This window comes from Tetranychus urticae, chromosome 2, assembly GCF_039701765.1.
Source record: "Tetranychus urticae isolate SD_2017Ah chromosome 2, NJAU_TeUrti_SD_1.0, whole genome shotgun sequence".
Lineage (NCBI taxonomy): Eukaryota > Metazoa > Arthropoda > Arachnida > Trombidiformes > Tetranychidae > Tetranychus > Tetranychus urticae.
This window is the reverse complement of record NC_142959.1, coordinates 15,266,843-15,277,790: the sequence shown is the minus strand read 5'-3', so window position 1 is coordinate 15,277,790 and position 10,948 is coordinate 15,266,843. Positions and strand designations below refer to the sequence as shown.

General features: G+C 32.8%; 2 protein-coding genes across 5 annotated transcripts; both read left to right on the top strand.

The window, feature by feature from the left end:
- Positions 1-720: 720 nt before the first annotated feature.
- On the top strand, positions 721-4,126 carry LOC149093971 (ribonucleoside-diphosphate reductase large subunit-like). 3 transcript variants are annotated; one of them, XM_089267130.1, is made up of 3 exons: positions 721-871; positions 1,425-1,849; positions 1,980-4,126. In XM_089267130.1, the coding sequence occupies exons 2-3, from the start codon at positions 1,425-1,427 to the stop codon at positions 3,934-3,936; spliced, it is 2,382 nt and encodes a 793-aa protein (XP_089123256.1). In that variant the 5' UTR covers positions 721-871; the 3' UTR covers positions 3,937-4,126. The 3 variants fall into 3 exon arrangements, with proteins under 3 accessions (XP_089123256.1, XP_089123257.1, XP_089123255.1); XM_089267131.1 differs by lacking the exon at positions 721-871 and adding an exon at positions 882-948; XM_089267129.1 differs by lacking the exon at positions 721-871 and having other exon boundaries at positions 1,229-1,849.
- A 921-nt stretch (positions 4,127-5,047) lies between these two features.
- Positions 5,048-9,480, top strand: LOC107369072 (NADPH oxidase 5). 2 transcript variants are annotated; one of them, XM_015936994.3, is made up of 8 exons: positions 5,048-5,314; positions 6,255-6,372; positions 6,536-6,683; positions 6,740-7,165; positions 7,252-7,440; positions 7,512-7,687; positions 7,759-9,126; positions 9,194-9,480. In XM_015936994.3, exons 1-8 carry the CDS (start codon positions 5,271-5,273, stop codon positions 9,323-9,325), a joined length of 2,601 nt encoding a protein of 866 aa, XP_015792480.1. In that variant the 5' UTR covers positions 5,048-5,270; the 3' UTR covers positions 9,326-9,480. The 2 variants fall into 2 exon arrangements, with proteins under 2 accessions (XP_015792480.1, XP_015792472.1); XM_015936986.3 differs by lacking the exon at positions 5,048-5,314 and adding an exon at positions 5,780-6,053.
- The last annotated feature ends 1,468 nt before the right edge of the window (positions 9,481-10,948 follow it).

Below are 10,948 nucleotides of genomic sequence, written 5' to 3'. Positions count from 1 at the left end.
ATTCACAGTTTAAGCTGCTGTAATAATTTATTGCCAATAACTTATTAATAATAAGCTATGCAATGATGAAAGAAGCAAAAAAGGAAAATTGAAGATAAAACAAAATTGATTAAAGTTTGATGATCTTACAATAAATCCAATATTCATTGGTGTTTGAATCATGTGAACAAATTAAAATGAATTTTGATGCTCACATATCATTGCTTCAAAATAAGCAAGAGATTTGATAAAAAATTACATTACAATTTTAACGCGTTTGACATCCTTTTTTTCACAAAGCTATAGACAAGGCAAAAAATGATTAGTTTACAAATCAAACAATTTTAAGGCAAAGGCAACAAATCATTGAAAACTAATCGATTTTTTTGCCAACCTTAATGGCAAGTTGAAAGTCTCAGGTGAACACATTTAAGTCTAAGGTTACAAGTAACCAAAGAGTAAAGAAGAAGAGACTGCGATGAATAAAATACCGATTTGTTGCTGTATAATAGCACTGGTGGTGCTAGTAGTAAGAAACACTTTCTTTTCTCTTTCTTTTTTTAATCAAAATTGACCAATTTAATCAATTTAAAAAAATTGATAAATATTTAAGTTGGAAAGAGAAAAGAAAGTGTTTCTCACTACTAGCACCACCAGTGCTATTATACAGCAACAAATTGTATTTGTATTTATCGCAGTCTCTTCTTCTTTACTCTTTGCAAGTAACCCTTTGTATTTATTTTTCTGACCTTGTTAGCCACTTTACTGGTTCATCACACGCTTTTAACACTATTTTTAATCTTTAAACAAAGTGACATTTAAATAGATTGTTCAAACGGTCAATAAAGTTGAAATAAAGTTGAAAGATCATCTGTTATTGAAAATTATCAAAGTAAGTAATATTAATTTACATTTATGATGAAACTTTGAGTTGAATTTACAAATATCACTGAAACCATTGACAACATTGTGAGTAAGCCTTTCCATCTCGATATCAAACTTGTTTTATCACGAGCTTCAAAAGATCTTATTAAGTCTTGAATTATGTGTTCAGATTTAAGCGGTAAAATATTAGATAACAACTATTAGTCAGATAATTGGATTAAATTAAACCAGAATTTGATGAAAAAATGTATAAAAAATGTCCGCTCAAAAATAAAGTAAACATTAGTTTAAATAGATGGAGTTACATTCGGTAGTGAATTGCTATTTTGGCGGGATCTTTCTTATGATTTCATTAAAAGGAGCTTTTCGATCCTTTGTTGTGGTTTTACGTAATTTCTCAGGACCACGCTCAACCTTTTGAATTTTGCTTCTCAATTTTGTTCTCAATTCAATAATCGTTTATTCAGTGTTCTGATTTTTGTTACCGACTTTGTGTAAACCTATTTTTCATCTTGATATTATATTCTCTTTAAATCTGTTCAAACATGTCTTTATCCAAGATGTATGTCGTCAAACGTAATGGTCGTCGAGAGTCTGTGATGTATGACAAGATCACCTCTCGTGTGGCTAAACTTTGTTATGGACTGAATATGGACTTTATTGACCCTCCAGCAATCACTCGTAAGGTTATTGATGGTTTATATCCTGGTGTCTCTACTGTCGAATTGGACAACTTGGCTGCTGAAATCAGTGCCAGTTTGACGTCTCAACATCACGATTATGCTATTCTAGCAGCTCGTATTGCCGTCAGTAATTTACATAAAGAGACAAAGAAAAGTTTCACCGAGGTTATTGAAGAACTTTACAGTATGTACGACGAGCATTCCCAGTCTCCTTCACCCATGATTGCGGAAGAAACTTATAAAATTATTATGGCTAATTCTGAAACTCTTAATTCGGCAATGATTTATGACAGAGATTTCAGGTAATAACTAGTTTAACCGTCAAAAATCTAATATAAATGTTTATATGGATTACCTTATAGGTATTCATCCTGTTTTTCATATTTCAATTGATTTATTTTTCGTTTTTTCGTATCCTTCTTTCCATTTCAGCTATGATTATTTTGGTTTCAAAACCTTGGAAAGATCATACCTTCTTAAAATCAATGGTAAAGTAGTTGAAAGGCCGCAACATATGCTAATGAGAGTTGCTGTTGGAATTCATGGATCTGATATTGAATCAGCCTTACAGACCTACGAATTAATGTCTCAAAAATGGTTTACACATGCTTCTCCTACCCTTTTTAATGCTGGTACACCTCGACCTCAGCTATCTAGTTGTTTTCTTTTATCAATGAGGGAAGATAGTATTGAAGGAATATCCGATACTTTGAAAGATTGTAATTTGATTTCTAAATATGCTGGTGGAATTGGTCTCAATGTTCATTGTATTCGAGCGAAAGGAACCCGAATCAGAGGGACAAATGGTTTCTCTGATGGTCTCGTGCCTATGCTGAAAATGTTTAATGAATCTGCTCGTTATGTCAACCAAGGGGGTAAACGACCAGGAGCTTATGCTATTTATATTGAGCCTTGGCATGCTGATGTCTTTGATTTCCTATGCTTAAGAAAAAACACTGGTAAAGAAGAGATGAGAGCTCGAGATTTGTTTTTAGCTCTTTGGGTGCCTAATCTTTTTATGGAGCGAGTTAAAAAAGATGAAATGTGGAGTCTTATGTGTCCACACAAATGTCCTGGTCTATTCGAAGTTTATGGAGATGAATTCAATAAGCTTTATGTTAAATATGAAGAAGAAAAAAGATACAATCAGCAAATAAAAGCTCGAGCTCTTTGGCAAGCAATCATTGATGCCCAGATGGAAACTGGTGTTCCGTATATGCTTTATAAAGATCATTGTAATGAAAAGTCCAATCAGAAAAATCTTGGAACCATCAAGTGTTCAAATCTGTGCACTGAAATTGTTGAATATAGTGCCCCTGATGAAGTTGCTGTTTGTAATCTTGCCTCTATAGCCTTGAAAAAATTTGTTACCGAGGAACAAAAATTTGATTTTGCAAGACTCAAAGAAGTTACCAAAGCGGTCACACGAAATTTAAACAAAATTATTGAGATCAACTTTTATCCTCTAAAGGAAGCCTCTTATTCAAACAAAAAGAATCGACCTATTGGCTTAGGAGTTCAAGGCTTAGCAGACGCATTTCTTTTAATGAGATATCCATTTGACAGCCCAGAAGCTCGTAAATTGAATGTCCAAATCTTTGAGACAATCTATTATGGAGCTCTCGAAGCAAGTTGTGAGCTCGCTGAAGAACTCGGACCTTACGAAACTTATGCAGGATCTCCCGCTTCTAAAGGGATTTTGCAATATGATATGTGGGGTGTAACACCATCTAATCTGTGGGACTGGACAGAGCTGAAGAGTAAAATTGCTAAACATGGTCTTCGAAACAGTCTGTTATTAGCGCCCATGCCTACAGCATCAACTGCTCAGATTTTGGGGAACAACGAATCTATTGAACCATATACAAGTAACATCTATACTCGACGAGTTCTTTCTGGTGAATTTCAAGTAGTTAACCACCATCTTGTCAAAGATTTGACTGATCGAGAACTTTGGAATGAAGACATGAGAGAACAGATTATTTATCACAGAGGCTCCATTCAAGCTATTGAAGGTATCCCAGAGGATATTAAGCAATTGTATCGAACTGTTTGGGAAATTCCTCAAAAAAATATTCTGGAAATGGCTGCTGAACGTGGAGCTTTTATTGATCAAAGTCAATCTTTAAATATTCATTTTGAAAGACCTTCTGTTGCTAAAATGACCTCGATGCATTTCTATGGCTGGGAGCTTGGGCTTAAGACAGGCATGTACTACTTACGAAGTAAACCTGCTGCAAATGCTATCCAATTTACTGTTGATAAGAAGAAGATGATCTCCACCAACGCAAAGAAGCAAACGACTCCAATTAAAGAAGGGCCAACCGAAGAAGAAATATTCGCCTGTTCTATTCAGAACAAAGAAGCTTGCCTCATGTGCAGTGCTTAATACCACAACCATTTAAATGTTCAACAAGATCTTTAATATTTTTATTTCAAAATTGTTTCTTTATCACACCTTGTTTATCTTAATTTTTGCACATCATTGTTTTTTAAATATCCCATTTATTCTATTTACCAAGTGCCATGTAATTGCAGTTAAATGATTTTATGAATAAACCTCTTGCTATCAGTAAAAATTTATTTTATTATTTTAAGTTCATAAGTAAACTGATCATTCAAAAATGAATGATAAAAAAGGCAATTTCTATAACGTATGTAAAGTAAAAATGGAAATGATTTTTAACCAGTATTTTCTCAGAAATTACTGAATAGAATGAGACCAAATTTTCACCAAATATTTTTGAGATCGTTAGGATCGTCTCTCATCCTACAGTTATTTATTATTGATAATCTTGATAAAAAAATTACAAAACCAACTCATGGATCTTAAACATAATCGAGTAACTAATGTCATCAATCTGCATATTAAACATTTCACAATCTGATAATAAGTATGACAATTCTGCAACTGATTTCATTTGACTCACCAAATTACGTAAAATTCGTTGAGAATCATTATGTAATGGAATTAAACTGATAGTCCATAAAACCCCGTATTTTTTCTCAGAAAAATAACATTTGAATTATTCTTGGAACTGGGAAAGCTTATCGGCATAAAATTTGCAATATTAAGTGAACTTCAGATTACAATCTCTTCTAAATGCTCTTAGAAATTCACAACTCACATCGAAATAAGTTTGTGAAAACATTTATTTGAGCTTCAAAATCTGTCATTTTATATCAACTCGACTGTATAATTAAGCGTAATAGACTTACCCGAAAGACCATTGAATCAAATGCTGCATGATTTGGTGATTAACACATTATCAATCTTATCTTCGAAATTAATAAGAAACGAAAACTTTTCAGTCAATTGCATAAATAGTAATATCGTCATACTTAGCTCACAATAAATGAAACAGTTTTGAGCTATTTTTAATTCCTCAGCAATCAGTTTAAAACTAACTTGTAAGTTTGCGGCTAAATATGGTTTTCAATTTTCAATGGGTGGCTCACTTCGACATTATCTGTCTCAATCATCTGATTGTTGATGTATTTACGTCAATTAGATATCTAATTGTAATGTTAAAAGTTAGTGTTTCAACAAAATTTATAAATACAAGGAACAGCAAAATTGTATTAATATTTGTGAATTGAAAAGGAAAGTGAATTGATTGAATAATACAACAGAAGGTTCAGTTCAACTAGATCTACAGTCAAGTTAAGTTATCAACTCGTGTAACTTGCATCTTCAACTGTTGATCATTTAGTGACCTAACCATGGAAGTGATCGTTTCCGTTTTTCAAAGAAAGCCAACAACATCGTGAGTTATCTTAATAATATTTTTATCCTCATCATTTAGCTTGGACAAGTATTCATCCATTTGCTTCTTAACTTTGTTTTCCGCTTTACTCAAAATTTTTGATTTGATTTTTTGTGTTCCCAAAAATCTCGAAGTTTACTTTAATCGATTCTTTGATTAGTCTCTCCATCAATCGACAACTTTTTGATATTTTCCTCAAAAATGTGAAGTTAAGTAAAGCTGTAAAGTAATCCACGTAATCTTCAAGTTTAAATTCAATCTAATCAAGCAACATCAGTTTAATTAATAGATAAACCCTGGAAATATTGTCCTGTTTTTAGAGGAAGGAAGTTGGTGTGAAATTATGTTTGCAATTTTAAATGCATTAAGCAAAAAGAAATGCATTTTTTACCCTTTTCACATTTCTTATCTACAGACTAATCAATCAAATTAATCATTATTTGCTCTATCATTTAAATATTATCACACTAGCAAGATAGTCCAATGGCTAACAAAATGTGTAAAAAAATCATGGCTGAGTTAGTTTTTTTAACAAAAATATGTCTTATTGTCTGACAATCTCAATGTTATTGTTTAAGATGATTTTGCTCTGAAACTGACTTTCATTAAACAATTAGTTAAATTTTACAAAAATACTTTCCAGCATTCAATTAGCGAGATTAGTCTCTGTTAAGATCGACCAGATGGCTGTGAGAGAAGTGAGCGGGCTTTATGTGCTCTCTAAAGTTCCCAGAGAAGCGTAAGTTAGCTTGAAAGAAAAAGATTTGCTAATTTTAAATCTATTTCGTGTTTCTATTCATCTATTAATTTCCAAATTTTCCTTTATGAATTATCGTTGAATTGATTTTTAATTAACCCTAACTAAGTCCTTTAACTAAATCCTTTAAAATTAACCATCTACATAATTGTAATTTCTCATTACGTATTATTATGCAAATAGGTCTTTAAAGGCTAAAGTAGAACAAGGGATTCCAGCATTGAAAGAAAAGTTGAAGCTCATCTGTGGTACCAACGCCGTTACTGAAGAATACTTTATTAAAGTGCTACCTTCTAAAAATGTAAGTAGTCCAATCATTCAACCCTTTTCTTATAACTATCGAATAAAGATAGATTAACTCGCCACTTAAGGGTACCATGTTGATTGTAAGATCAACCTAACAGCTGTGATAATTTTCAAGATATTTACTATCTTCGCTTTGGCTTATTTTTCATGTTTTTCAGCCTGAATTTCCCAGGAGATTTTTCCAAATCTTGTCAAAAGGAAAACCTTCACTTGACCAAGTTAAGCTCATCAAACGGATCGTCAAATTAGCCAACAACAAGGATCATGTTAAACTCAAAGTACTCTTTGATATTTATGACTTTAATGGTAATTTCGTGGATTTTGTGATTCAAGGTTTTAATAGCTCTCTTTTATTTTTTTAGGTGATGGATCACTATCTTTTGACGAGGTTGGATTATTGTTGCGAGCTTGTATGGCTGAAAACGGTTTGCAGTTTACAGAGGACGAAATCAGGCAATTGACCACTACTTTCATTGAGGAAGCTGACAAAGACAATTCAAACACAGTTGATTTTGATGAGTTTAAATCATTAATGGACCGGTATGACTCTCTGATTGAATGTATGTGTAGATCGTTTGAACGCTGGATGCTTCTTTGTCCTGCCCAATCTACTAAAAATAATACAAAAAAACTATCATTTTGGCAAGTGGAGTACATCATAAACAATAAACCAAATGTAATCGCTGTAATAGTATACGTCATTTTCAGCGTTGGTTTATTTTTCGGAAGGGTTGGCTATTTTGCAGCTCAACATGCCCATCCATTTGTTTTGATAGCTCGAGGGGCAGGTAAGCTACTGAATATTATCAATCCATTCTATATTTGCACCCTTATCTAGTTGCTAAATATCAATGTGATTTATGTTTTTACTTAGGAATGCTACTGAATCTCAATTGCTCGCTCATGATGGTATTTGTTTTGCGTCGGACTATAACAAGACTTCGTATATGGGGACTGGCAAATTATCTTCCATTAGATAAAAATATCAAATATCATAAATATGTTGGTTATGTTATAGCATTTTTCTCTGTTGTTCATACCTTAGCTCATCTTGGTAACTATGGTAAGCAATAGTTTCAGCTAAAATCAAAACCTAGGCTAATTGAAATTACTTTTTTTTGGTTACCAATTTAGCTAACCTTGCTGCTATCAAAGGTCAACCTTTTAAATATATCATTATTTCACCTCATCCTGAGTTATTCACTTTCTTCTTTGGCGCTGCAAACATAACTGGATGGATTTGCCTGACGGCCCTTTTAATAATTGTTGTCTCTTCTTTGCCTTTTGTGCGAAAATCTGGGCATTTTGAGGTAATATATCAACTCGTATTTCTTCGTTTCAATACCAAGCTAGAATTTAATTTTATTCATCTTAAATTTAGATTTTCGCTGTCTTCCATTTATTTTATATCGTCTTCTGGTTTATTCTTCTTTGCCATGGTCCTAAATTTTGGTGCTGGCTGGTTGTTCCAGGATCAATATTTCTGTTTGAAAAATTATATAACTTTATAAATATAATGGGTGCTTCAGGTCATTCATATGTAGTTCGAGGACGAGTATTACCTTCAAAAGTGAGTCACATAGCTATTCGCAGGCCGCCTAACTTCAATTACCAGCCTGGTGATTGGGTCTATGTACAAATACCATATATTGCTCGATGGGAATGGCATCCATTTACAATAAGTAGTGCTCCGGAGATGCCAGACGTGATTTTTCTTCATATTCGCTCAGCTGGTCAATGGACAAATCGTTTACATCAAATATTGTTGGATCAAGAAGCTGCATATGAGTGTCCCAGAAAAAGAACTTCTGTTAAAAGTCCAGAATATGCATTGACTATGCCTAGCACGCCTACTGTAATCAACTCGCCCATTTCATTGAGCTCTAATGAAATTTCCGAAACTCCCTTCATAATTCGTCGAGCAAAGGCTCCATTTCAAACAAATGAAACAATTAAATACGGTCAAGTTCTTCAAGACCTTGCTAATCGACTAGGATCTATTTGTGCTGAAAATTCAAAAGATCGTGTTGTTCAATTTACTCGACCAATCGGTCGATGTTGTGATGATGATGAAGCTTGCTTCTATTCATTTAAGGATAGAAATCAAATTGACATATTAAATACCAGTTTAAATGATGAAAAGGGTTCAACCGAAAGAATCACCAACTCAACTCCAAAAACCTCAAGAACAACAAGTTTAAATAAAATGGGTAAAAGTTATGCTGCTGGACCATTTAAAGGTTCAATCATCAAGTCTCCACTAGAACTGATTGTACGTCTTGATGGACCATATGGAGCTCCAGCCTCTCACTTTTTCCAAACTGAACATGCAGTCCTTGTTGCCACTGGAATTGGTGTAACTCCTTTTGCTTCAATCCTTCAAAGTATTATGTTTCGTTATGCAAAATCTCAACATCTTTGCCCTCAATGTAACTATTCGTGGTCAGATGCTGTCCCCATAGACATGATGAAACTCAAAAAAGTCGATTTCATTTGGCTAAATAGGGACCAAAAATCTTTGGAGTGGTTTGTTCACTTACTTTCCCAGTTAGAAATGACTCAAGCACAAATTGATCCCAACAATCGATTCCTGGACATTCACATTTTTATCACTGCTGCTCTTGATTCTGCAGATATTCGTGCAATTGGATTACATCTAGCTTTAGGATTAATGCACGAGAAAAAAGATCGTGATCTCGTTTCAGGATTAAAAACAAGGGCTAAACCTGGTAGACCCGTTTGGGCTGAGGTAGTACTTCAAATATTTCACTTTGAAACAATACAAGATATCTAATTCCTTTTTTTTCTTGTTTTAGGTTTTTAATGATATCAAAAGACAGAAGAAAGGTAAAGTCTCCCTCTTTTTCTGTGGTTCACCTGTTCTCAGTAAAGAATTGCATTCTCTGTGTAATCAATATGGTTTCAACTTTCACAAAGAAAATTTCTAAATTTTGTTGGATTGCTGTTTCACCCTGTTGGAATTGATAATGTTATGTAAATAATTTAACCTTTTATATACAATATTAATCGAAAATCTTAAAATCCTTTAAATTATTATCTAACACCAATCTGGTAAAGTCATTAAATCTATTTTCCACTTAAATTGATTTGAATCACAAATTATTGTGAATCTATCGGCATAATTTCATGCATATAAATTCACTGTTAGTTTAAATGGATTGAATTTAAACTCGCAATTTGAACCATTTTAAAAAAGTATCGCTTTAAATTTGTAAAAATCTTTCTCTGTAGCTTTGTTATGCTAAATCTCATTAGTCTTTAGTGTAACTATTTATAGTCAAATTATGTCCCTATGGGCATTATCTGACTCGAGAAAAGAAAATCGAGGTTAACAGGAATTAAAAACATGATACCTGTATACTTGATTAAGGTTGAAAGACTTTGATTGAAATTTTCTAATAAAATTGGCCACTTCTTTCTTTGATCCAGACTTGTTAATTCAGCAAATTTAGTAGCTTCAAAGAGATGAAGTCAATCACACTGAGAATAAATAAGCAAACTGACAATTCTTGTGAGCAACTGACTGATTATCTGAAACATGTGATGTGATCGTGTAAAAACTCATTATTGCTATTCTTGCAGCATTTCATCTTGAAATCATCATTCAAAATATTCACTTTGGTAAGTTATAAAATATTAATTGTTTTGGAAACCAACCAGATCTAATATTCACATCTCTTTATTAATCAGACCTTATCTTTTTCATGTTATCAACTACCATGATGAATAGACTAAATTTTGTATCTCATTCAACTTGCCAGAGGAATTATATTTTTTTAAATTTGAATGGTAATCATGAAGCATGACAAAAATCGGATAAAAGAAAACTTAAATTCTTGTGAATCAAATTTAATGGAATTTCATGGCTTTTTTTAACCAGTTGCTTTGATGAAAACGACTCAATTAGCCAAAGCAGGAATCTTGATGCCGGTGAAATTTCCATGTAAACTCAGCTCATGATAGCTTTTTCAGAGGAAAATTCACGAAACAGGAAAAATATCTGAATGACATTTTGTTTTGCACAAACTTGCAAACTCATGAAATGTTTTAACTTTGAATTTATCTGATTTATACACACAACTTCATAGCTTATTTCGATTGAAATAAGAAAAGGTAACTATCACAATAACTAAGCCATAATTTGTGGTCTACTAAAGGTTCTTGCGTCTAATAAGGTTCAATATTCAGTCACTCAAATGTATGAAAAGATGGTTGAAGGTGCAGATGAGACATCTTTTCATCTAAACATTTTCATCTTTACATTTGGGTAACTGATTGTTGAACCTTATTAAATGCAGCACCCTTTATGTCAATTTGCTTGGATCATCAGTTTTACCATTCTAGAAATAATAGATTATGAGATTGTCCTAAAAATGTGTTGCAGTTATTATTAGCTTACATTGAGAAGCAGCTTATGATTTTATCTCAATCTCAGATTGTGAATTTCTATCATCCTTGATCATCCTTGATCAAGCTTGATCAAAAGAGATTAAAATGAAACAAAAATACATTTTCTGTTATTGTGATGGCCATGTTATAATACTTGTTAT

Bases quoted from the DNA above. Each gene is read 5' to 3' on its own strand.
- LOC149093971 (XM_089267129.1), top strand. From the start codon at position 1,410: ATGTCTTTATCCAAGATGTATGTCGTCAAACGTAATGGTCGTCGAGAG. The intron at 1,850-1,979 runs GTAATAACTAGT...TTTCCATTTCAG, and splicing joins ATTTATGACAGAGATTTCAG to CTATGATTATTTTGGTTTCA.
- LOC107369072 (XM_015936986.3), top strand. From the start codon at position 5,998: ATGGCTGTGAGAGAAGTGAGCGGGCTTTATGTGCTCTCTAAAGTTCCC. The intron at 7,441-7,511 runs GTAAGCAATAGT...TTACCAATTTAG, and splicing joins AGCTCATCTTGGTAACTATG to CTAACCTTGCTGCTATCAAA. The intron at 7,688-7,758 runs GTAATATATCAA...TCTTAAATTTAG, and splicing joins GAAAATCTGGGCATTTTGAG to ATTTTCGCTGTCTTCCATTT.